This window comes from Anguilla rostrata, chromosome 9 (assembly GCF_018555375.3).
Source record: "Anguilla rostrata isolate EN2019 chromosome 9, ASM1855537v3, whole genome shotgun sequence".
Taxonomy (NCBI): Eukaryota; Metazoa; Chordata; class Actinopteri; order Anguilliformes; family Anguillidae; genus Anguilla; species Anguilla rostrata.
In genome coordinates, this window is record NC_057941.1 from 23,699,785 (window position 1) to 23,727,781 (window position 27,997).

General features: G+C 46.9%; 1 protein-coding gene across 1 annotated transcript in view; it reads right to left on the reverse strand.

Annotated features, from left to right (window-relative positions):
* The window catches only part of dlg2 (discs, large homolog 2 (Drosophila)), a 221,853-nt gene that overhangs the window by 19,187 nt on the left and 174,669 nt on the right, over nt 1–27,997 (reverse strand). Inside the window, 4 exon segments of the mRNA XM_064351137.1 lie at nt 8,399–8,513; nt 21,738–21,782; nt 23,069–23,171; nt 26,389–26,545. Of these exon segments, the coding sequence (XP_064207207.1) occupies nt 8,399–8,513; nt 21,738–21,782; nt 23,069–23,171; nt 26,389–26,545 (420 nt within the window).

Here is a 27,997-nt window from a genome sequence, read left to right on the forward strand (position 1 = left end):
TGATTGAGAGAGAGAGAAAGAGAGAGAGATAACAGTTTCTACACCGACTGGTGCCCCTCGTTGTCACCATAACAACGGTGCTTTTTTGGAAAGGTGCCCGGTGACGCAGGCATTGAGACACGGCAACCGTGTTCACAGGGACGTATGACTGCTTTGTTTTGTAGCTGCTGATATTAAAAGCAAGAGGAAAAGTGTCTGATGCTTCACATGCAATGGGAGGCCCCACACTCCCTTAAGGCAATAAGTGCGTAATGCAAGGCCACACTTAATTAAATACTGATTTCCATGCAAATATAGAGCTATTAAGAACATTGCTTCCTGAGTGTGATATTAACATGATGGTAAAAACTGAACTGCCTGCGTACTGTCAGATAAGACTGGAATATTGGTAAATTTGACTTGAAATGAAAATGGCATCAAGTTATTTGTTTAAATGATTTTATAATTAGGTTATATGATAAAACCTAAAAAGAACCTAAAACCTAAAATTACCTCTACAGGCAATTGTGAATTGTTGCAAACATTAAAGCATGCAGGATTCAACTAGAGCACTGTTAAAAAACTGTATGATGGAGGAAAACATGTAGGCAGAGATATACTTTCATTACACTCCACAATTTTCTTACACAGCTATTGACTTTTCAAAACTGCAATGCCAGTCAACAACACATACATACATAAAACCTGTCTGCATACTGACAATATATTCTGATTCACAGGCCTGCTATGACGGCTAGCGCACCCAGCCATTGCAGCAAACCAGCAACCTGCCCCGTGTTTGGCAGACAGTCTCAAGGGAAGGACCTCACACAGACGTTCACCAAGCTACTGCCAGAACTGCCAGAGGAATTTTGTCAGACAAAAAATATCTTATGGCCTTGCAAAATTTAAGACTTTCTCGCAAGTTTTGCAGCACCCAGCCAAGACACTTTTGAGTACTTACGAAAAGTTGCGCAGAGTCAGTTATTTTCGAGAAAGACATATCTTTCCAATCCTTATTTATGAATAGTCCACGTCTCATCATTGCTCATTGCCTTTCTTTACTGTCAAGGACTCCCTCTTTCGGATGAAATAGGTCACTCATTCTAATCTCATGTGTCCATCAGTACTAGTGACACAAGTGAAGATACCATCAAGCCCTGCTCAAAAGCAATATACTCTTGCTTAGGCAAGACTGCCACTTAGTGTTACTGAAGTTCTATCAGAATGAGGCTACGCTTGTAAAAGAGACAAATCTTTTCATTGAAAAAAGCCGGTGAAGGCAATTGCTTTTTCTTGTCTTCATTAAATAGTCCAGGAACCATGCATTTCGTAAATGATGTACATCTGTGTGGCTCTGCAGATGCTAAAATATACAGCGAGCATGAATACTTTTCAACAAAGACGCAAGTAGCAGTTCTGCCTCTCATTCTGCCTCCTCTCTTTCTCTCTTCACCATCGTTCTCTCAGGAGTTGACTATTGCCCAGGAGAGGAGACATTGGCAGCTACACACGAGTCCTTCCTCTTATCAAATTCTGAAGGTTATCTGATGACCAGGCCAGCACTGACCTCTCACAGCATTTTCTGTGCTAAGCTAACCCAATGGTGTGCATTATGCACATGCAATGTTAATCTGTCTTTCACCACAGAAAAGCATTCAAGTGAGACCAAAAATGGGATCCGATTGGCTGTTTCAGCCAAAGCCCTGGGTGAGCTCCCACCATTTCTACCTCCTGCAGGGCAGAGAAAGTGCACTGTGTGACACAGTGACAAACGCACAGGGAAATCACACACACTTAATTCTCACTGGCCTGGAGAGACAAGAAAGAGATGGCAGTTGGCATAGCAACCATATGTACTGGAACCAAAAAAAAAAAAAAAAAACACAGAGAGAAGTGCTTCACCGAGCTTTGATCTCTCCCTCCACGAAGAAAAATTGTTAGAAGAAAGGGTATTATGGTGAGAATTGTGGCTGAACAGGTACATACCAAATTTGCAAGAGAGAGAGAAACAAACACAAACATAATACAAAGGAGAGAAATAATGATGCTGTTTTCATTGTTACATCTACATGTTCAGCTGTATAGTCTTAATTAAATTCAACTTAATATGTAATTTATTAATGTACACTTTGGCATTACTGTCTTGGTTGCCCCGCCCATAAAGCACCATTGAACTGAATGGACTTGAAATTGGGTTTTCATCATGAGGTTCTCTTGCTGAGAATGCATGCAAATATATAGTGGTAATATTACAGCCAGATATCAGATTTACAAAAGACCTCAATGAGACCACGCCACCGTATTGTGCGGTTTTATTATAGTCCTCTCTCACTGCATGGGGAAAGTGTCTATTTTGATAAAATGGCACATCACCGAGGGTGCAGATTTGCTATAGTATATTAATATAATAAAGTATAATAATAGCGAAAGCGGAATTTCAGACAGGAAAATCTCCACAAAGTGCGTGAGCTCCAAAGCATGAAATGCTTCGCTAGCCCGAGCAGCTCATTTGCTAAGTTCGGTTCTTCTCCTCCATTGTCAGGATGAAGAAATACGTCCAAACACACGAGGCACTCTGAGCAGATTAGAGCTGCTTGGTGAACTCGGCACTTCCTGCGCCGCATTAGGTTAATGTTTCATCAGCCTAGTGACGCACGTAAGGGAGCCAGCCCTCTGTCCCTCGTGGTTGGCCAGACGTCTGTGCTGCAGCATTTGTGTCTGCGCGCAGGGTCAAGTCTGGCTGCTGGCGCCATGTTGTGCTCCTGCGCGCGGGGTCACACGTCTGGCTGCTGGCGGCCATGTTGTGCTCCTGCGTGCGGGGTCACACGTCTGGCTGCTGGCGGCCATGTTGTGCTCCTGCGCGCGGGGTCACACGTCTGGCTGCTGGTGGCCATGTTGTGCTCCTGCGCGCAGGGCCACACGCGCCTGGCTGCTGGCGGCCATGTTGTGCTCGTGCGCGCGGGGCCACACGTCTGGCTGTTGGCAGCCATGTTGCGTTCCTGTGCGCTGGAGCCGATGATAATCTGAATGTGGACATCTGGCCCCGCGGTGCAGCCGCTGGAGCCTGCTGCTAACGGAACGCTCCATCGCCCAGACCATTGGCCGGACTCCTGTGATGTTCAGTAGAGCCCGAGAGATAAACTACGAGGAGAAAAGACATGGTGGCTGCTTTGAGAGAAAGTGGATTGAGCAGAGAAGGAGAATGAAAGACAGGACAGAGAGAAGGGAGGACCTGCTGTGACAGACAGATAGATAGATAGATAGATTGATGAATGGATGGTGAATGGATGGATGGGAGGCTCATACACAATTATTTGCTAAAACTGAAACTAAGTGCTCAAAATGAGAGGGAAAGGGAAGTGGGCTTGCATGCCGAACAGGGGGCAGGGAGGGGAATAAAGACAGCGCTGGGAGCGATTTTTCTCGAGGCTGCGATCCGTCTGGGTCACAGAGTAGATGAGACCGGACGTGCGCTGGCCTGCTCAAAATCAGCGCCTGGCTGGATGTGGCAGGTCCGACAGCCACAGTCACGATTACCTCCCAGACATGGATGACACAACCTGAGGGACCCCTGACAGCTCCCAGCTCAGAGTGAGAGAGAGGAACCAACAAACACACACACACACACACTGCATACAGTACGTATGCATGTATATGTGTGTGCGTGATGAAGAGAACGCTTATGTCATACCCAAGAGTATCCAACTCATCAACTGATACTGTTTTTGATTCATTTTTGACCATTCAAAACATATAATAATATTATTGTTATTATAGTATGGACCATTTGTTCATTATTGTATGCCATAGGCTTTTAAAAATATGATATTTTGACACCCAGTGCTAAATGGTGAATTGCCAGTCTCGTCTAACGTTATTATGTTTTATATTTTTGCTCAGCTCTTTGTGGAAAACACATTAACTTCAGGAAATATAAAGATTTCATTCATTAATTCACTCATATATTAATTCTAATGCATAAGCACTATTACCACATCTCACCTCCCACCTCCAGTACATCTTGTGAAAAAAGACAGGTTGTTGTGATTCATACTTCACATGTAATATGTACAGTATGTGGGTGTACTGTATGTATATATAGTACATATGCACATGCACACAAGAATACAGTACACACAAATCAGCAGAATGGCTGCAGGAGCAAAGACCTCCAGTGAGATATTTCATGCTCTGCTACAATGCATAATGATGAGGTACATTAATCTTCGAAACTATCAATGAAAAGCAGCCCGTTCGTTACCTAGTTTAGGTAGCTGGGAACAATGCTTCACAAGATAGTCATGAATGCTTTAAATTATACACTGACACTGATAAGTACGTGCATGAAATGAATCTGTTCTAAAAACATAAAAAGACAGGAAATACACTTAACATCTTGATTCCTAAGGGTATTAGCCATGGGGAATTGAAAACCTTTAAGTTGTTATTGTCGTACTGCCCTTTGGAATACCCTTGTCCTACCACGCAAGCGAAATGCTGAACTCGCAAAATGGGAGAACAAAGAGCGTGTCATTAGATTAAGCGCCATTTCAGTACGGCCGGGGAGGAAAAGTGCTGAGTCATCCCTCTGTCTCGCTGTCTTCATTCAGCTGCTAGTAACACTTCCATCATCTCTGACAAAAGAGCCTCGGAGACGTACTGAGGGACCCAGAGCCTCGGCTCCCGCGTGCGTCTGAGGAAGGCCGTGGCCAATCAGGGGTCAGGGCGACAGCCCAGCGCGCTCACAAGGTATAACGCTGGGTAACTCCTGGCCCCAATTACACTTTTTACGTTTTACGCGACATATATGATTTCTTGACAAACTGGATGGGCTCTATTTGATAAGCATGGTCTAAAAACAAGAAATCAAACACGGATTGGATCTGTCCAGTTCTACCTTGAGACGCATCTGGAGGTAATCTCAGCAGCACATCCAGTAGATTTATAGTTAGGCTGTTGCACTCAGTTTTCCATCTGACCTGGCGATCAGCTCTACAACAGGCTGTCTCGCGACTCCCACATGGTAATTATGGGATGCAATTGGTCAGTAGAATGTTGTTAACAGAAGATCCATGCTAGAGAGCCGACATCCAAATCATACATCAGTGGAAGCTGATCCTAACAACCTCCACATACGATTCACATCTACTTATGATTGACAGATTTTGATTCATATAAGATTTCTTGCGGTTACACTAGTTATGAAATGCGACATGCGTCTGATTTGACAAGGAACTGAATACATCTCCAAAAAAAATACAAGCGTAAATATAAGCATAAGCATAGGTATATGCAAGGGAATTGGACATATAACATGCAACAAATCAACCATAAATGGATTATTTATCGATAGAAATTTAATCTGATAGGAATTCAGAAGAAGAAATGAAAAATTCCAAATTTAGAAGAGCAGGTACTGCGGTTGTTCCAGAATACAGCAAACTGCACTGAACTGTCAGTAACCGTGGGCATCCGAGAGCAGCTGAGATCGCACATTTGGGCGGCATAAAACATGCCTTTAATTCACCAGTCTGAGGAAAGGGCTCCATTAACGTTAATTACTCCGCTGACGGTGACAGGTTTATCTTGCCACTGTCAGGCAAAGAGAAACTGGCCCTGCGTAAAACGAGAGACCTGGAAGCCCATTTCATTTAGACGGGAACAGGAGGGAGTGGGAAGAAGGATTCTCAATGGCGTTGTCATGGTAACCCTACAATGCCACACTGACATTTAAACAAAAAAAAAAAAAAGTACACAAGCGTTAGTACGAGGAATGTGAGCAGCCTGGGCTGGTACATTTAGAGTGCCCGACACACCCAAGCCTAAGAAACCGTACGAACGCAACGCAACCTTAGCGCTTAGACGGGCGACCATTTGGAATTAATGACTGACCTGTTAGAAGGCGCTACTCCAGTATAACTGAATGGTATCCATGTTACAGTTCCACTCAATTTAATGTCAAATTAATGTCAAAGGAAGAAGATTTATCAGTCTCTGATTATAACGCCGGTTCGGATCACTGCATAGGTCTGTGCACAGGTTTCCCACGCAGTGTAATTTACATTCTGCGTAGAAATGCTCTCTCTTTAGCTTGCCACCCCCCCTGTTTCTTTCAGAGATTTTATGCTATTTTTCCACCACTGCATGCATGAATTTTGAGGTACGTAAGGTCCCATCTTTTTCTGTTGAACATGCTTGTGAATGGGAGCACTGTCCATGTCTGGGTAGAGATAACATTGTTCATAGGAGCGCAAAGCTAGTGCATAGACTACTTTCTTTCTGTCAGTATTTTTTTGCTGCACGTGCTGCAGTTTAGCTTGAAGGCACGGGCCACTTATTTTTTTGTGAGTGGATGGTGTCATGCTTATTTAACCATGGGGGATGCGCCACACAGCAAATGTTAATGTCGGTTAACAATTTCACGCCATTTCTTCAAAACGGTAACGTCAATAGCACGCGGTGTATCAGTTTCTGACTACAACAGGGGTTCAAACCGCTGCAGTGAGTTTTGGATGCACGGACGGGAACACATATAAACCCAGCTGCACTGAGAGACTTATTAAAATGTAACGCTCGCCGTGCGAAATGGCTGTTTGTTCCCTAGGTAGCGTTTGACAGGCCTGCAGGGCTTGTAATAAAGTCTTCCTGTTCCTCTGACGGCAGCACAGTCGAACGAGCACGGTTTCTGGCCGCCCCGCGTTTCGCCTCTGCCGCGTCCGAGCCCAGCTGCGACGGCCCGTCCTGTGGACGGCCGCCGTCTGTCACCGGGAGCAGCGGCAGCAGGGTCGCGAAGCGCTAGCAGGGCCAGCGTTTGCGCGGCTCGATCTGTGGAGACGGCGTCGCTTCCCGCGCTAGCCCTCGATCACCGCCATCCACGCTCAATCTACGCCCTGCTCCGTATAAACTAGTCCCGCTGAGGGCTGGGATACAGCTCGTCTGGACCACACCGCCACCCTGCGCTGCGGCCTGTGCTTAGCACGAGGGGGCCCTCTTAGCCACCAGCTTCTTTCCATTAAGTGTCTATTAAGCAGCCATATTACCCAACGGGTTAAGCTTAGCGTTGCCCGGGGGTGGGCGATCTGTAGTTGCAAGCCGCAGCGTATTGATTTAATGGGCCGTCCGGTTTGGCTCCAGAACGTCACACCGTGTGCTCTCAGGATGGAGACACAGCCTCTTCCCGCTCGCTCAGTCATCGCAGCCGGGCCGCTAACAGATGGTCAAGCCTTGCGCCTGAAACGAGCGGGCTCCGCGCGGCGAGGCTTGAATCCCGTCTGTCAGAAATAAACGGATGTAGCGCCTGGCGCGCTGGTGCGATGCTCAGAAACGTCCCTCGTACGGCCGCGTGCTGCCCGGGATGTCTGTGCAGATGCCACACAAAAGCACTCCATCTCCGCGAGCGTCCCCACTCCCACTGCGTGTAGGAAATTAGCAGGTGCTCTTAACCAGAGTGAAAGCACTAAACCAAATAACTCTTACCCACACAACTCACAGATACGCACGCACGCACACAACTATTTAGTGTCATCTTATACACATTACAGCTTATTATAATATCATTTAAGTAGACTTGCACATAGTTGAAAACAAACTTGAGTCACAAAAGGGCATAGTAAAACAGATCTGTTAAAGTGAAAGCAAACGTCCAATAGCGCACCGCGCTCTCCATTAAACAGGGCAGCCTGGCTCTGGTGGGACGCTCCCAACAATCAAGCAGCCGCTCTCCATGGTGCTGACTGGAGCAGGAGAGAGTCCTCAAACCTGACTGGTGCACCACAGACCTGCTTCAGGTCACAGTGATTCAACTTTAGCAGTGATGCAGATTTCCCCTTCTACCACAGGGCACCACTTCAATAAAATAACTTACGCGGCTTTATTCGCTTGCCCCTTGAGAACTGCTGGGGACTCTAAATATGTTCAAAGTCAAATGATAAAAGTCAACTAAAGGTTAACCATTAACTGCCAAATAAGGGAGTGTACTTCCACACTATTTGCCCTTGGATGCTACTCTCTCTCTACTAGTGAACCGAAAATCCAGCCACCACAGAGAAAGCAAAGATTGTCTACACAATGCAACGATTTACTACTTATGCTATAAAGATTTATCTAAGTTTCATTGTAATGCACACAGTACAGCATCTATGAATACAATCGGATACAATGATGCCATCAGATTTTGGTCACTGGTTTCTAAGGCCTTCTCGAAACACATAAATATTTTAACTACATTTGGAAAAAAAAAATTTTATTAAGCGTTGTGCTTATATGGATATTTTTTCTTGTTTAAGCAAGAAATAATGTACCAAGGCAATATTTGCTGCATTTTCCAAATGTAATGTTAGAACAAAACTCAGTTTGCCATACAGTATGCACAAAACCCTGACGTATGACAACACACCGGGGGAGAAGTGCATCTCACCTGACGTAGAGCGAGCGCTTCTGATTGGTTCTCAGTGATCCCGATCCGGAGCTCATGCTGTGGTTCATCATCTGCTCCCGCAAGTCATGGATTTTAGCCTCGAAGCGGCCGTACTCTGAAACAGACAGGAAAAAGTTCCGTCACAAGACTTGCGCCCCAAACGCAGCCCCGGTGACCCGCGTCGCCCCGCCCGCTGTCTCCTGGGCTTCGGGTTCTTAAACGGGTTGGGGTGAGGAGATTCGGCGCCTGGCCCGCGCGGGCAGACGCCGACGGATCGATGCCGCCGGGCCAATCAAACGATCCGCTTCGAAGGCACCGAGCGACCAAGGTCATTCCGTTAAATCTCAAGAGAAGCAGCTTTCAGAAAGTCAGAGTTCCTTTATCAATACCAATCCCTCAGCTATTCAGCATTCTTCCACTCTGTCCTAACTGAAAGCTTTATTGCAGGTTATGATTCTGATGAATGTATTTGAGGAAGAATGCATGCAATATTTGGCTCTGGACAAAGCACATTAAATACAGAGCACACAGAGTTTCTAAATAGACAGGAAAAGAGAAAATGTCACCTTCATAAATAGAAAAAGAAAAATGTTAAGGTGGCACTTTCCTTTTGAATGTCAACCTGACCAAGGCTGCGGTATATTATTCTCTCTTTAAACACACACTGTGATTTAAAAAATCAATTGGTTGTATATATTGCCACAGGAAGAATACAGGACAGATTACTGCGGAATATCGTAAATGATAAGATTCAAAGTTATGACACCATCCCATTAAGGCTCAACTCAGGAAAATATCTAAAGTAAAACCTTGTCTGAACAGATTGCTAAAATAAATTCTTGCTAATACATGAAGCCTGATAAAGCAGTAGACAAAAGGTTGGTCAGCGCAAAAACAGCAGTGTCAAACATCTCTTGATTACATGGGAATCAGGCTCAACACCCCCAGCAATGCCGAAGCAGAGAAGTCAGGGCTCAGTCTCAGCGGAAAAACAATGAGACTTCAAAAAATAAAACACCCAAAAACTATTTTTTTTAAGAACAACCTGAATTTAGCAAATATCCTATAAAGGATGTATTCACACACTCTCTCTGCCACAATATCCCTCTTTCACACACACACAAACACATTTCACAGCACTGAAAGCTTTTTGTTATTTTCAGACTTTGGATGAGGTGAAAAAGACATAAAAAGAGTAATCATACAAACAAGAAAATGCACTGAGGACTGCGCTACAATCGCTAAGAATGCTGTGCTGTGCTGCACAGCCTGTAATCTAAGCTTCAAACTCCAAGTCTGTCCAAAAGCAGCCACACTACTGCGTATACAGACTGGTCCAGTGCACTGTATGGACATTAAATTAGATGTCATTTTAAAATAAACTCATTCATGGTTATAACAAATGCTCTGTGGGTCACATTCTAAATGGAGTAATGAAAAACGGCTAAATAAATCTGGACGAAATGCTTCATCGCTATGTTTGAGCAGAATTATGGTAATATCCGTGATGGGTAATTGTGTGCCCGGTCAGTGAGTGAGAAGGAAGAGAATGTGGTCGTGAAGCTCCAGAGAGACACCGCGGGAAGCTCCATTTTGCATTAATGAAATGTTCCTGCATCAGATAGTGGCAGCCCGGGCAGCTAATGAGGCAGGGCGACTCGTCTCATCTGTACAGCACCCACAGGGGCCCGGGTAACAGCCAGCCCACCGCTGCACTGAGCCCTGCAGCCACTGCCACAGGCTGGCTCCTGCCCAGCCGGGGCTACGGGAGCCAGGCTGCACTGTAGGGACACAGCCAGTACTCATCACGCAGATTCACAGACCCAGAAACACTGCATGTGCACACAGGCAAACAAGCACGCACACGAGTGCACAGGTACACAAACACTCATATACACGCACAGGCATACAAGACCACACACACATGCACAGGTACACATACACTCATACAAACAAACAAATAAATACAGTAAAAGGTACACACACAAATAAACACATGCATGCTTGCAAAAAAAAACTGATATCTGTACATGCCATACAAACACACACACACACCTCTTAGACTTTAGGAGCAAAATAGTCCAAAACTAGGGTTTAGCGAACATCACATAAATGATGACAATATATATCCATTTGGCTCAAAACAACCTGAAGAATATCTGCAGTTTCAGAATGTTTTCCTTTACTGGACAAAGTGACACACACCCACTAAAACAGTTTCAGATGCATTCATGAAAACACTAACCCAAGGGATAGTACTAACTGGAAACAGAGATTTCTTCAGCCATGCAGTACTCATGCAACGGCATTAAAGGAGCTAAGAGTCGCCCTGTCTTTGCCTCTGGTCCTCCCTCACAGATCACAAAGTTCCCCGAATGGCAAAGAAACATGGAGTGCTGCCTAATCTGCCCTGAACAAAACAGAGTGGATATCCAGAGTGCCCATGCTGAGGACTGAATGGCACAGAGAAAGGAAAGAAGAAAAACCCACACATCTTGGGAGAGACACAGAAAGAGAAAGAGAGAGAGAAAGATTGGAGATAGTCAAGTAGAAATGATTTTCACAGAGGATAAAAACAAAGATACAGACGGTATATCAGAATTACATTTAGCTTCAGTATAGCAGGAAGCAATACTCACATCAGAGCAAGTATTCAAAATCCTGTACAGCATCACGCAGAGCATTTGAAACCAACATCCATTCATCTGATTGCACTGAACCTTTTCTGAATGAATTACTGCTTACAGATGAATCTGAATTTAAAATGAACACTCCGATGCATGGAAAATCTACATGCATTCAACTTCCCAGAAAGCACCACGAACGCTCCATTAATTAGGGAAAAACACAATTAAAAAAATAAAAACTAAATGAAATAAAAACAACTCGGCAACAGAATTTAAATGAGCGCAGTCATTTAACAGCCACGGGGACGGAATGAGCGAGAAATCCAATCCGCGGCGAGTTCCCAGATGTCAGGAGCGGTTCCTATGAACAAAACCGCGACTGGCAAAAGCCGCGAAAACAAAGTGCACGCGCCGCGATTCTCAATAACTCACCGGCGAGCTGCGTCGTTCAAACCCAGCGCAAAGGCGAGCCTCGTTCACCGAGGCTCTCCTCCTGCCACTGCTACTCCCTCAAACAGACGCTGCGTCTCCAGCACGGTTCTGCACACGCAGCTCCACACACACACACAGCTCCACACACACACACACACACACACACACACAGAAACGGGCGCACGCGCACACACACGCGCACACGCTGTGGGACACACAGAGCGCAGGAGAAGAGAGTCAGGCTCGGTAGAAGCCGGCTCTTGACGGTTAGCTGGATGATTGGGGGGGTTGTGGAGATGAGGTGATCTCTGCCAGCAGCCGACGCAGTGATTGGCTGCTGATGTGCCAAACAGAGTCCAGTGTGCCAAACTGGCAGCGCCTCCTCCCACGGCAGACCCACACTTTGGCATAAGGATCCTCATTAGGGAAAGGAGCGCGCACGCACACACACAATGCAAGCAGACACATGCATACACACAACACATGCGCGCGCACACACACACACACGTGCATACACACAACACACACACACACACACCCAATTACACACAGAATTCACGTTTGCCAGACCTGCGGGGACTCTTAATTTTTTGTTTCCGATATCAATCTCTGCTAAGATATCTCTGCTTCTACCTGTGAAACAGGGTCTGAAATGAACTTTTTTCTCCACAAGCCACTGTGGGAGGGAGATGAAAACTTCTACCTGACACTCATAATAAATAAATAAATTTAAAAAAACACCACGTGTACACCACATGTAAAAACATTAGAACACACAGGCCCTTATAACAGCAGGGACTTTGCTTGCTGTTGTCAGAGGTTATCTCCCGGTGCACAACGTAAAACCTGCCTGTGCCTGCATCATAACCCAACCAGTAGTGCCGTTCCCCTTTCCCGAAACTCTCCATCTCTCACTTAAGTACCTCTTTCTTACTGTTCCCATCATCCCTAGTTTCTTGGCTTTTTTCTGGAGGCTGAATTATTCCAGGAAAATGTCACCACATATTTTAGGTTCACACGCTAGTCTCCAACGTGAGCAAGCAGAGTGAAGAGAGTGGGCTGGAAATATTTGGGTGCATTTTTTGATTGACACTCTTCTTAATTGGCCAATACCAACACCAAAGAGTGAAGTCCTGACTGTTGATCAAAAGTGACATAGCAGTTATAGCCTGTGGCATTTCCTTCAGATTGCGCGGGCGACATTCAAATCTGTAACCGTATCCAATTATAGAAATTCAACATGTTTTATAAAAGAATATTTGTTAAAATAATACAAAGAAAACCTGACTTGACAAGATTGCCCACCACATCCAACAATCTACCCACTTTTGGTGGGGGTGGGGGTGTTAATTTCAGATCCTGCTCTAAGACCACCAAAATGTACATATCTGCATTAGGATCACTACCTAATTAATGTGCAGTGTCAAACTGAGCACTATATCAGCAGGTTTGAAATCTAATGAAGAATGAGAGCAATTGGCTTATTCTCTGATATTGTGTTGAAATGATTTTTGCATACCAACAAAATAAACAACTTCACTGAGTTATCTGAAAGGCAGCCTTATACCGATACAGACACAGCACAAAAACAGCAACAGCTCCTATAATCCTTTAGAGGATACAAAGTATCCCTAGGTAGAGGCTGCTGGGTGGCTCACCTTGTTAAGGAAACTCCTGGATCAAATGCCAGCCACGCCAAGGTGTCTCATGGCGTGGCATGTACGGCACTGCCAACATGCTCATTGCGAGCTGCAACGTTGGCGGTTCGAATCCGGCCGTGCGACCTTTGTCTTTCGCTCTCCCCATTCTCTCTTTCACTCCCCATTCTTCGTCTCTCTACACTGTCCTGATCCATAAAGCTAAAGAGGCATTTCCCAGGATTGTGTGTTCAGTTGGCCAGTATCAAATCTCTTTCCAGCGACCCTGATTGGGCTCGATTGAGGCGTGGAGTGTCTTCCTCCGACCCATGTCTGCGTGAGGTTGGCTTGTGAGCGACGGTGTGAAAAGCATCAGCTTGTCTACACTCTCCTTCATCGGCTGTGGAAACTGCAACATGTGTGTATATGGCTGGGTATTCCAAAACAGGGAGAAAATGGGGGAAAAGATAGGAAGAGGCTTCTGATTCAAATCCCTAGTGGGCCACTGTGGTTGTGCCCTTGAGCAAGCCTGACTTGCTGCTGCAAGCAATTAGCTGCTTACATGGATAATGCACACAAAAATGCAACCTATGCAAATTTCTGTGGGTAAAGAGATTATCTGAGCAAATAAGTTATGCAATATGATTTTAAAATGATGGCATAGGTGGGCTACTGCTTTTAATACCAGTGCCAAATCATATCAGCAGGGCATTGGATATGGGCCATTAAAAAGAATATACACTGCCCAGAGATCAGACAGCTAAACAAATTAACCCAGCACACTCCAGACTAAGCTTTGCACAGAACTGTCAAGGGGAGGGATCAGCACAAGACGGTATTTAACTCAGTCATAGAGGATTAGCTCTTTTACTCTTTTTCAATTTCAACTCAAAGTTTTCGTTCCAATTTTGTGGGATAGATTGCAAAGCTCTGTGCATGTCTAATTCCATCAAGTTCCCTGTACAGCATGGCCAGCAGAGAACTCTTAGCGTTCAACTTATGGGCCAAGGTCCTCCACGATTAACCATTCAATTACATCTTGCACCAGGGCAAATGACAAGAAGACTTGGGATTGGATCAGCTGGGTTTCATTATACTCCAAATGGGATCAGCTGGATTTTATTCTATGCCAAGAACAATATTCACACTACATTTGGCAGCAATTTCCCACATACTTTCACCCATGCAGATTTCCTGGGGGGTTGGAAAAAGAAGAAAACTGTATGAAATCCATTAACTCCTGATAGTCGTGAAATGCCTGTAAAATGAATATGGAACCAGTACAGAAGTGTGTCCCAGATTAAAGGGGTCAGCCCAGTGAGGATGTTGTTTCACTTTGAGAGAGATCATGATCTGTTCAGTCTTCATGAAATACATTTTCAATGTTTAAATGAGATGCACACAATTTCCTAAGATACTGACATGCAATGATGGTTCACATTTGATATTTTAAAATTGAACAATGGCTGTTTATTATATTGCCTAAAGTGTCATTCTAGTACGCACGTACATTGTTAATATGCCCTTAAAACATTTTCTAAGGAATGGAAAAAGTCCTTATTGCAACCATTTTTCATTGAATACATGTTCAGGAAATGCAAGACTATCGCCCTGAGGCAATAAATTATTTGGGGGGCAGTGCGGTAAAAGTTAAATAAATCATTGATGAATTATCAGGGCTCCAACACAATCCAAAAAATAAAGTAGAATATTTTTTTCAATATGAAACCAAAATGTACGCTATAGAGGGTTAAAGTGACTTGGTCATTACCGTCCTTCAGGAGGGGGAAGATTCACTCTGACAACAGCCCCGGCGCGGTCACTCTGACCCAATAAAGTCACCCAAAATACAAGAGCCAATTATCTTCCACGAGTTGAGCAAAAGACAACGGTTCAGGAGCAGCGATGGTTCGGGAGGGAGCTGAAGATCAGCAGGCTCGGTATAAACGCTCGGTATGACAGCTCCACCAATCGGCGGGTCGCTCGCTCTCCACTGAGCCCTTCGCCGCCGGTCTCCCGTCTCTGTTTCAGGGAGCTGCGCAGCTGAACCGGCCGCAGCCGCGAAGTCTGGCCGCTCCCCGCCGCACGCCAGAGAAATGAGGGACTGATGCCCTTCACCTGGCCAAACCACAGGCTCACACATCAGATGAGCTTACTTTCCCTTTACTCCCCCTTGAAAGTGAACTCATGACTCGTCACTTTAACTGCGCTGCACGATTTTTCCAACATCGTTCAGTAACGGGCAACCATGGTGGGTTTTTTCCAGTTCTAATGCTTTTTTGTAATTATCCAAATGGCTGGAAACGCGGTTAAATAAAAATTAAAAAAAAACTTAAACAACAAAAGTGACTTAAGCAATGTTTGTTTATGTCTACCACAAAAAACTGAAGGAAAACGCATGTTTGTTTAGACTGATGAGACCTCAAAGGAGGCTCCCCTTGACCACTGCACAGTACAACACTGCACACTATGGTCCACGTTATGAGAGCTACAAAAATGTTAAGTACTTCTGGGTATCCAGCTCACTCCTTCAGGGGGTGTGGAGAAGTGCCCTTCCGTGGCTCTACTCACCAGCCCTGGGGTGGTATCCTACGGGCACACGGGACAGTCTCCGAAGCTCGCTCCTCCCTGGTCAAAACCCCCCCTCCACCCCAAGACAAACTGCGCAAACCCACCGTTAACAAGCTAGCCCTCGGGCTGAAGGCAGCGCGAGGCACCGGGCTTCTGAGCAAAGGACGCACGCTACGGGGGAGAGGAAGAGTAACACAGAAGCACCCTCCGACAGGCCTGGGGGAAACGGGTCAGCGGCGCGCCTCCGGCCCGTGGCCTGTGAGGGGCCGTGAGTCAGGGGTCAACCCGGCGCTGGCTGACCCCCGCCTGGGTTAGCCCGTGATAAAGAGCGGCTCTCCCCAGAGGGCGAAGCAGGGGGAACACGGGGGGGGGGGGGGTGGGGTGGGGGCCACAGCTGGCCCCGGATAAACACGCGCAGCGCGGCCAAGGGACGGGTCAGAGGCACAGCCGAACCCTCCCCTGACTCACCACCGCCTGACATTTACGTATAATGCAGCAAAGCTGCGGCCGCCAGCCTGCTCCTGTAAGCAAGAGGCTGAGGACTAAGGGGAGAGACGGGGAAACGCACAGCGGGGCTCGCAAGCCTCGGTGACGCCTCATTTCAATCCCACAATTAAACAAAAAAAAAGGCCAATTTAAAATGCGAACCACAGTACAGACAGGTTAAGTCCACAGCAAACCCGAAACAGAACAACAGGCTTTTCGTGAGACACAATGCGCTTTCTCTCTCTCGCTCTCTCTCTTTCCTGCCTGCCACCTCTTTTCAGGGTGAAGGACGGGTTGATTGTTTAGGCTCGGCCGTGCTTCAGACAAACGCAGACGCAAAGTGCCATTAGCGGCCGTGACATCAGCGCCGCTGAGAGCGGGTGAGTAACAGACCGAATAGCGCTGACAGGACAGCTGAAGAAAGAGGAGAGCGATGGCCGCAGTGCGAGGCGTCGCCAGGCCGACGCTGATAGGGGGAGAGTGGGAAAAGTGGTTCTTTCAATGCGAAGGGTATCGATTCTTCACCTCTGACGGGCGCAAAGATGTCCGGCGCAATCTGACGATTTCAGGCGTAGACGTCGCCGCCCGTCGGCATCCTTCCTTGATGAACCGATCATTAACTAGGCTACCCATTCTGTTTTTTTTGGAGAGGAAAACGTTCAGCAATGGAGAGCTCCTCCAATCCAGAACAATTTATAAGAGTACTGCAGCTAGAGGAGCACACACATTTTCACATTTTCCCAGTTTCTCAGTTCCATAGCATTAAAACATATAAATATTGTCATCATTTGCACATATCAGAGTTGTGACTCACTGTGCAACAAAAATGTTTACCTAAAGTGTCCATCTGCAAATATAATAACGCAGAATAACAAGGTGTCAATGAAGGAGAGTGATGAATGACTGTATACTTAAGTACGAGGAAACTGGTCTTTGATTCCACTCCACTGTGTACGGATTGGAATAATTATTAATGCCCTGCACATTCAGTATGTCCTACGATCTCTACTGAAAAGGAATATCTGACTCTGCTGACATTGCAGGACAATGAAGGCTATAAATGGATACGTTTTTTTCACTTGGCTGTCTTCTGTCAGTTCTGCCATTGCTGAATAAAATGGCTGCAAACAAATCCAAAAATAATGTAGTGAATCTGACAGAGTAGGATAACATTGCATGTGATCGATCTGTAAATAATACCGAGGCCAAGAATTATTATTATGTGAATACAGATACTGTACAGAAATAGATTCTGTAATTATAATAATGTGTGCAATACACGCGGTATGGAGAACATAACCTACAATGTATGTGACACCAGCCAGAGGGCTTAATTTATTATAAAGTGGAAACGCACAAAACGAACACTGCAGGGGTTAAACACTCATTTTCCCTTGTAAAGAGCTCATTTCTGCGTGTTTCTGCCTTATCTCCCGGCTGTGGGGGGTTCTGTGACAGCTCAACAGAGACCAAAAAGCTTCATCTGTACATTTTCAGTCTCTCAGCTACGCTAACTCGGTCTTCCCGCTATGCTAACTCGGTCTTCCAGCTACGTTAACGCTATCTGCCAGCTGAGATGGGTAATGTTGTAGAGTGCCTCTTACCAAGGAATTTATTTTAAATTGTTATTTAAATTTTCCCTCTACCACTTGAGAAATCTGAGTTTTCAAAGTGCTCCACAAAAAATGTGACGCAGTGGCAAACTGCACTCTGGGTGCACTGCGGAATTCCACACAGCTCAGCCACCACCAGCGGGGTCCCCAGCACCACACGCACCAGCAGCCCCTCGCCGTGGGGTTCTCACCCTACTGTGTGCTGACATCCAGGGATGCAAAATACCATCATCTGATGATAATGCAGACGGTGAAGATGAATGAGACCCACAGAGAAACACACACACACACACACACACACACACACACACACACAAACACACACGCACGCACACACACACACACACACACACACACACACACACGCAGGGCATGTATTAGTCAGTAGTGCTCTGCAGGCCCCCTGAGCATTACCCATCAGACGGGGTCACATGACGCGTGTGACCCGTGTGAGCGCTCTGTCGGCGGGGCGCTGGCTGACATTTCAGCCGGCGGCCCTCGGGGGAATGTCACGGAAAGGACAGGGCGTCGCCGGGCGCCGAGAGGGACGGGCGACCGCGCGGCGATCGCTGGGCGACCCGCGGCCGGGTTCCAGGAGGGGCGGGAGCTCGGCGAAACCCTCCGGGGGGCGGGGCGGGGCTCGTCCTCGCCAGAACTGCACGCTTGCACTTTGCTCCGAGCTTAATGAGCTGCACTTCCCCTGGTAATCAATGGCCTCCGCACCCCGCAGAGCGACAGAGGACCGCCGGCGGGGCCCGGGGGAGCTGATCTAATGAACACGGAGCTGCTCGGGAGGCAGAACAGAAACGCTGCCGCGCCCAAGGCAGACTACGCCCTGTTCACTGCTAACGGTGAAAGCACAAAAACACCACTAACTGCACAGAGCAGGCACATTCAGAGCCCCTAGACTGGGGACAAACCCCACTCCCTCCACTAAACACAGTCTCTCATTTCAGATTCATCTGCGGGTGAGGCAGGGACCTTGTTAACACACGAGGTGTTGAAAAAAAGCTGTAAAAGCACCATTTTCGGAGTTAGACATCTTACAGGGTCAGCAGGTCTCACACATTTCAGATGCGACAAGCAATAAAGAACGTATCAGGGGCTCCAGGCCGCCACCATAACACACAGAAGAACGGTGAGGGCCCTGCACTACGGGCTCTGACTGGGGTAACGGACGTGTGGAACCTGACAGGCTCTCCCGTCCACCTTTGCAGCTGCGAGCTTCATTACGACTGGGCCACTGTGGAGAGCCCTGGGCACCATGCTAATGCGATCTCTCCGTGGTCCTGCGGCTGTGTGAGGGCTTGGACGGGCAGCAGCGCCCCACGGCACAGAAAGAACCCTCAGCCAAAGCTGGCACCCTCGCCGGGGTTTATGAGCTTCCACCGGTGCCCCGTGCCCAGAGGCAGTGCCAGGACCCCAATCCCAGCACCAAGCTTGCCCTGCAGAGGCTGAGCGTACGTACCGACACCCAGCTACGAGCCAAAGTGCTTCAACGTGATATCCAGGGGACACGTTTGGATCCAAGCTCCCCGAAAACCGAGAGAAAAAGCACAGGGGTGGCCTTGTCCACCCCGAGCTCCACGGTCTGTCAACTCGGAAATAAGCGGCCAACGGCTCAGCAGGCAATGGGCCGCGAGGAAGACTCCAGAACCGCAGACCGTACCAGCGTGAGCGGTCAGTTCACCCAAAGCTCATCTCCACCGGCCCGGGCAGGGTTACTGACACTGGCACAATTTTTATAAGGGCTACACTCAAAATGCAACAAAAGTTACCAGCACAACCAATCTAGCTAACAATAAACACACTCTCTGTAGCTGATATAAACACACACCTGCTCCTTGATCACGAATGGTTATGAGAAAAGTACTAATGAAACAATGAAAAAAAATGTTTAAAAAATTATGAAACAAGACTTAAAAAATAGCACAGGCTCCAGCTGAGGGTCCATTAACAGTGCTACACAATAATGACATATGTTACATATGTGCAAAGGGGATGGACTGTGTTCAGGGAGATTATAGGTGCTGGGGAGTGGATCTCAGTGTTTCACAAAGAGTGCGGACACTTAGGGACACTGTGTACTCTGAGGATGGCATTACAGAGAGTGGTGGCTGTCAGATATGAGAGCAAGCGGAGGCAAAAAGTTTTGGGGAGTATTATGGGATTGGGGGTTACAAGAGATATTTACAGGGACTGAGCTAAACGCTAAGGGGAGTGCTTTAGAGAGGGGCACAGTGCTATTGTACAGGGTAACTAATTAGAAGAGGGGTATGGGGGTGTAGGTGTGTAACAGAGAGGGTGGAGGAGAGTGTAGCAGGGTATGGGGTGGAGGTGTGTAACAGAGAGGGGGTGAAGGGGAGTGTAGCAGGGTATGTGGATGGAGGTGTGTGGCAGAGAGGGGGTGGGGGAGAGTGTAGCATGGTATGTAGGTGGAGGTGCGCAGCAGAGAGGGGGTGGAGGACAGCGTAGCAGGGTATGTGGGTGGAAGAGTGTAACTGAAAGGAGGTGGAGGAGAGCATAGCAGCATATGTAGGTGGAGGTGTGTAACAGAGAGATGATGGAGGAGAGCATAGCAGGGAATGTGAGTGCAGGTAACAGACGGTGAGGTGTCTGATATGAGAGCAAGCGGAGGCAAAAAGTTTTGGGGAGTATTATGGGATTGGGGGTTACAAGAGATATTTACAGGGACTGAGCTAAACGCTAAGAGGAGTGCTTTAGAGAGGGGCACAGTGCTATTGTACAGGGTAACTAAGTAGAAGAGGGGTATGTGGGTGCAGGTGTGTAATAGATGGTGGGGGAGAGTGTAGCAGGGTATGTGGGTGCAGGTGTGTAACAGACGGTGGGGGAGAGTGTAGCAGGGTATGTGGGTGCAGGTGTGTAACAGACGGTGGGGGAGAGTGTAGCAGGGTATGTGGGTGCAGGTGTGTAACAGACGGTGGGGGAGAGTGTAGCAGGGTATGTGGGTGCAGGTGTGTAATAGACGGTGGGGGAGAGTGTAGCAGGGTATGTGGGTGCAGGTGTGTAACAGAGAGGGGGCGGAGAAGAGCTTAGCAGCGTATGAGCACTACGCACAGGGGACAGCGCAAGAGGGAGCCGAGCTGCAGGGGGCGCTGCAGGGACTGGGAGTGGCGAAGTGTGTTACAGGGAGGGGGGTGGGGGGTGCAGCTGTTCTCCTCATTGCAGACTGCAGCATTAGCAGTGGGGAAACAGACACTACTGCAATGCAGAGGGAAACTCACTGAGACCTGCCTGACAGGAGAATAACACCTCCACCCTCATGCACTCAAACTCACTTTCCCTTTCTAGTACCATTCTGTGAATATCCTCACACCTTCATTCATTTCAGAGTTTCATTTCATATGTGTTTATATTTGGGGGGGAAGGGGGTTAGAATCATGGTTTAATCAGGAATGATGCAATAGGGACAGGACAAGGTTGTCAACACCTTTCACACAGAAACCAAAAAGGAGCTCCAACAATCATGGAGCATAGTGGTAACAGCATACAGAACTACGGCAACAGCAATTGGCGAACACTGTCAGGCTGTGCCTTTTGGATACAGTCAGCAACCTAGGAAGCACAGCCAGAAAGTATTCACCAATCCCCTTCACCGTTGATCTGGTTTCTATGGGAAAGGTAATAACAATGTCCAATACCCATTTTATTTATTCCTGGGTTCAGTCAAGAAGTGACCTCCCCTGGTAAAGGGGGGGGGGGCGTGATGAGTGGGGGAGGGGCAGGAGTAAGACAGAGGAAGGGGGCGGAGCATTTGGGTTTGGTGCAGGCACAGGTGGGACACCCCAGTGCTAAGTAGGCAGCATTAGCAGTGCAGGGTGCTCGGTGCACATTCTCCAGTGACCCCACCCCGCCCCTCCTCACCCCGCCCCCTCTTAGTGCAAGTGCACATGCTGAGCTGCCCCTGGGCCAGACTGAACTTTGACCCAGGTGCTGGTCACATGTTACAAACCTGGTGCTGGAGGCGGAGCCCGTCTCGGGGAGCACAAAGCGAGCTCTGACGAGTTGGGGGGGGGGGAGAGGAGGGGGGCGGGAGGAGAAAAAGAGCAGTCGTCAGTACCGGTGTCCGTTTATTCCCGGGCAGTTACTCGCGGTCAACCACCAGAGAAAATTTCTGCAGCATATAAAAGTACAGGTACAAATATGATGCTGGCGCATTTCTGAGAGCAACTCGGCCGTTCTCCACTACTGTGCGTCGCTCTAGACGAGAGCGTCTGCCAAACGATCACAGTGTAATGTAATAATGCGCAGTTAAAGCTAGGCCGCGCCTTGCTGTCACAAAAAACACTTTCAGCCGCTCGACCGCTGAACCCTGAGATGAGATGCGAGGTCACGTGGTGATGGCGCAGAGGCGGCAGACCTGGGCGCACCCCCGCGTTTAACAGCTGGCCGAATCCCTGCGTTTCAAAGCTACGCCCCGGCGGCTGCAGGCTCGACTGCTGAGCGCTGTGAGGCCAGGCTGTTTAACAGAGCCCTGTCTTCACTAACCCCTATCAGAGCGGGTGAGCGGACACAGGCCGCGCAGGGCTGGGCGGAGACACTGGGCTATCTGGGCCTGCTAATCTGGCCGGAGCCGACAGGCAGGGAGGGCGGGAGACAGGCAGGGCTCAGGCCTGGCTCTCCTCCAGGAGGTTTAACACCGCACATTTAACACTGCACATTTAACACTGCGCATTTAACACTGCTCTGACATGCAGCTGGGTCACTGACCCTTTAACCGGACCCTACCTGCGCACATTTCTGCCCGGTCTCATAACTGAGCCGTCTGCTGCGCGCCATTCTTTAGCTTGCCTTCCGTAAGCACAAGCGGGCGACTCATTTCATTTCACCGTATGCTAATGCTGTCCAACCAACAGGCCCTCACAGAAATGGAACACCATATTTCTAAAGTTCACATATTGCTGATATGGACTTTAAAAATGTATAATTATACATAGGTTTCATAGCAATGTTTTTCAAAAAAAATACTGCAATAGCCAAATGGCAATAATTTGTATATTTCTTCAGCTACCACATCATTTTTGTACCATACGATATGTTTAATATTAATATATTGCGGTATTTTATAGTTCTGCAGTAAGGTGTCCAGTTGACCATAACCAGTAAATGAATCAGGTAAGATGTTTCGTACAGATGGCTGAGGTAAGTGAACATCATTAGGATTCTATGAAGTGAAACCCAGAAGATGAGCTACTGCGGCAACACTGAAAGCCCCATAACCTCAGCCCGCCCCCCCCCAGCCATTCCCCCCCCGCCCAGACGGTCGCCGGAGCTGACACTCACCCTCTGGTCGGTACTGCGCAAAGATGGTCACGGTCTGTCCCGCCCCTTTGAGCGCTGCTGCCGCCTGCTCGTGGGTGGCGCCTCGCAGGTCGATGCCGTTCACCTGCGGAGGAGCAGAGGGGGACGTCTTTACCAACCGCACCTCCGTACCTGCGTCACACAACCGTCACAAACACGGTGTGGGGAACTACAGCGCACGGGGAGGAGGGGAGAGGAGCGGCTTGGGGGTGGTACTGGGTGGTACAGCTGAGGAGCTTAAGACAGGAGTGAAATGGAGGAGGGAGCAGTGGGGTGTGGTGGATAGGCGGGGAGAGGGGGACTGCGATGGGAGTAGGGTTTATTGATGGAAGAGAAGGCGTGGCAGGGCAGGGCTACACAGATTGCATGTCTCAAGCTCCTAGAGAATGATTCATCTGGTCAAGAAAAACACTGATCTACCAGGAGCAGTTCAGCTCCACTCTCCATACGGTACTGTGAAGGCGGGAGGGGTTATGGGCGTGGCCACACCAACTGGCATCACCCTGAGGCAACCAACCACAGCCACAGAAGCTGACAGAGGCCTACACAAAGGGTGACTACAAACACAATTAACAAGATGGGGGTAGGAGGAACACCTGTAGGATTGGCTTATGACAAACATTGTATCCTCTTTGCCCAATTTTACAGTGTGGCCCGACATAACAGAGATTTGTGGTTCTGTCATGATCACTACTCTACTTAACCCCAGCTGAACTGCAGTGGTAACAGATGAAAAAGCGTGTTGCTCTTATTAGGGAAAGCGTAATGGCCTGGTTCACAGAAATGGAGAGTCATGGTGAGGTGGGCGGGCCGGGTGGTGCTGAAGACTGCACATCTGTCTCAATCTTCACTAAACTCCATGACCTCATTGCGCCTGAACACACTGCTGAGCAATTTCCTCTTTCACTTTCACTAACAGAACACCGACTCCAAGAGCAAATTCCAAACTGACGACTTGTATTGTTAATGCACAAAAATGTACCCAGTAGTCAAGTCAGGTGATTTTTATATCAAGTGTACACTGTCAATGTACTTATTGATCTTATGACATGCACTTTAGCGACAGGGATTTTGATTTTAGATGCTCCGTGTGTCACATAAACTTCATTAAATGTATTCTGTTGATCAGCAGTTTTATATTTGTGCTTCGTGCAGTGTTTTTATGCAGAGCCTTGTTCCATTCGGTCTGTGTGGCTGCGCTCCCTGGTCCCCTGAGTGTCAGTGCAGATTATGACCTGGAGAGCCTGATGACGCAGATTAGCCGGTGTGAATTTGAGCAGTGTGAGTGATCCGCCCCAGCCCCGGAACCCATCACTGATTATCCGCCGCTGATCAGGCCCCTGGCCGATCCCTATCCTGCGTATTTCATTAGCGGACGGGTGCTGGAGTGGCAGCGTTTGATTGTATCCAACCAGATTTTTCATTTCCGATTTCATTTTTAAATCAGTCTGAATAATCAGCAGGAAAGAACAGAGACCTATCAAAAACAGCAAGGGTCGCTAATTTTGAAGAAATGCATACCAGACTACATTATATCACTAATACTAATCAGATATATTTCACAATTTAAATTTTGGCCAAAACCCCTCAATAACTTCCAATAATTTGTATTGCAATATCTCTGTATTTAGAGAATAGGTAGAGAATACATCCAGCTAGAAGGACATGATGATGCATTTCTAGATTCTCATTATTATTAGTGCTGTTCTGGCACCCTCTGCTGGATAAATATTATATTTTCTTATATTCATTAAAACAGGGATCATTAAATCTGGCCCTCAAATCCAAATCCAGCCCTGGTTTTCACTCCTCCCAGGTAATTAATGGAACAATTAGCGCTCTGATTGGCCAGACGATCTTCACACCTGATTCTCAGGCATAGGGAGAATGGAAAACCAGCAGTTCCTGGCCCTTGAGGACTGTGATTTGATGCAAAGGATATTACCAGATCTTAATGCCACTTAAAGCTTCACTGCAACATTCTGTGCTCTAATACAATTAGAGCCTCAATGCAAGGTTACTTTCACACATTGATTATTTTCTATGTGATGTTTGAAAGTGAGGATAAAATGATTTCAAGATAAATGTGCAGCTGTCACAGGGCACCACCTGGTGGAGAATTCAAAATTCACTCCATCTTCAATTCACAAGAAAATTTGAATACATATTTTTAAACAACAAAATCATAATTTTAATCAACAACAGGAATTAAAAATGTACGCTAAGAACATGTTAAATGTTGTCTGCACTCAACATTAAAAGGCACAGATAAAATGAGAAGGTGAATTTCACATAAAGGCCTTTTCAACATTATTCAAATTATTTTAAAAGCCTGTCACTCAAGGACAAATTGCCTCTAGGTACATCATGTGACCAGCTCTATATACATTTTAATAAACTGAAAGTACCTGGACACTGAATAATGAATGTTGCTTATGAAAAAAGCACCATAATTTTACCTTGAAGGGATGCAACTATACAAATGTTGCATCGTAACAACACACCAAGAATATATGCCCGACAAATTGTTCAGTAATGTACAAGGGATTAGTTGGCATGACTAAATAACAGTGCTATAAAAATACATATATGAAAGAACTCATAATGATTCACACATTCCCCTAAGGCAAGCCTGGAGGTAGTGGTAGTTTACTCTTGAAGTCTTAAACACGAGAGCTTTATCTTCTCTGGCTAAAGGAAATAACCGAGAGAAAATAACAACCGGACAACTACTGCAGTCTGTCAAATAAATGCAATCACACTGTCACCCTAAACGGCGCTGTGTGTGTTCTTTCTTTGCTATTTCATGCCGGAGTCAATAAACAGAAGGTCTGTGGGGAACAGGAGAGCGCAGTGTTATAACTGCGTGAAATGGCACTCCTCTCAGGCTCAGGGACACAGCGATGTTCAGAGCAGCCCTCCCTTTACAGTGTCATACGCACGATGTGTGTGAGCTCTCTGAGTGACAGAGGTGGTGTGAAGCTCACAGACAGGATGTTATGGGGGAATGGGTAGCCCCCTCAAAGAAGGAAAATCACGGTGCATTGCACACACGCAGTAACTGTGCGTTAGAGGAAGAGGATGATCCCCAATACAGGATGTGTGTGTGTTTATGTATGTGAGCGTGTGTGTATGTGCGTGTGCATGTATGTGTGTGTGTGTGTGTGTGTGTGAACTTGTATGTGAGAGTGAGCATGTCTGTATGTGTGAGCATGCGTTTTTGTATGTGAGAGTGTGTGTGTGTGTGTGTTGTGGATTGCACAGTGTGAATCATCATCATCAGAGGATGGTGTTGAACTCACAGACAGGATCTGGTCTCCTCTCCGCAGCTCCCCGCTCAGGTCGGCTGGCCCTCCCGCCAGGATGAAGGAGACGAAGATCCCCTCGCCATCCTCACCTCCCACGATGTTGAAGCCCAGGCCAGTGGAGCCCTTGTGCAGGACAATCTTACGGGGCTCCCTGTGAGGGGCAGAGAGAGTGAGCGCTCAGAGGGGCCTTCTAGGGCCACACACACACACAGACACACACAGGCACACAAACACACACACACACACACATGCAGTCTTTGGCACATGCCCAATAGGGGATTGCCCTACTTTTCTTGCCCCATTTATGACATAGAAGCATCTGCATCCGCAGAGTTAGAGGAGTCTCTGTGGACAAACCTGAAGGGGAAGAAAAGCAAACCAATCCAAAGCTGCCCCTCTGACAGCATATATCAGCGCAGGCTATGAAAGTTTACAGCCAAACCCCTGCCGGCTCACTGTAAATGGGCCAAATTCATCTGTCCTGGTCCGAGCTCCTTCATCATCTCAATGCTGTGTTTATCGCTCTCGTTTCACTAAAAGTAAAACCATTGGCGTCCAGATCCCTCCACACCCCTCCCATTCAGTCATAAATATTTTACACTCTTTACAATGGTGATCTTATTCTAATACAAAAGGCACAGTAAACTGAGTGCAGTACACTGCAAAATGGAAAAAAGGAGAGAATGGAGGTCACTAAAAAGCCATTAGAAAATGCATGCAATATGTAAACAGGTTATAAATATTGCATGCCAATTTAACCTGGGTCTCATTTTATCAATGTGATTAGCAGGCAATGGCATTACATTGTAAAAACCCGGATTTACATACAGCTGTCTTTGAAAAATAATGTGTTCATTAAATCACACCAGTAGGTGGCAGCACTATTAAATAAATCTTAATTAAAATGGCTGAACCATAAACTTGTATGGAGAGCCTAGTTTTCCATTTGAGAACGTTACATTTTGTTCTGGAATTTCTCATCCAACAGAGCACATTCAGACCACTTCTAGCTCCCAACTGTACAGCAGGGGGCACCAATGCCCTGAACTACACCAGAATGAAAATGTGCAGCAAAAAATGTAAATTCTTCACATATGAACAAGGTAAAATTTTAGTAGTGACTTTCTTGAGAATACATTGCAGAAGATTACTACCTCAGGAGATGGTATTGTTAATGTAATGAGACAGTAATCACTTCTCATGAATCCATTTACACTGCAGGCACAAATGAGTTGTTCTCATGATCAGGTTTCATAAATCGGCAAGAATCGGAAAAAGCAATGTTTCAGTCTCAACTGGCCCGAAATGTGAGTAGCCAAATGTAACTAAATTGGCATATCCCATATGAATTTCAGTCACTTCAGTTACAAGCTAAAAAGCAGTTTGAATGTAGTTTGCTGCACACTTGTGACTGCACTTGTCCTGCTAGCTAAAACGCAGCTGTAAATCACCATGTCCTTTTCAGATTAACAAGGTCAATGTGGAGTTGCCTTCTTTCGTTCATGACTTCCACAGGGCGTCTGCTGGCTGGATAATTTATCACAAGAAAGAAAAGCCAGAATCCACAATTAGTAATGAAGTGGATACTTATTATTCTGTTTTA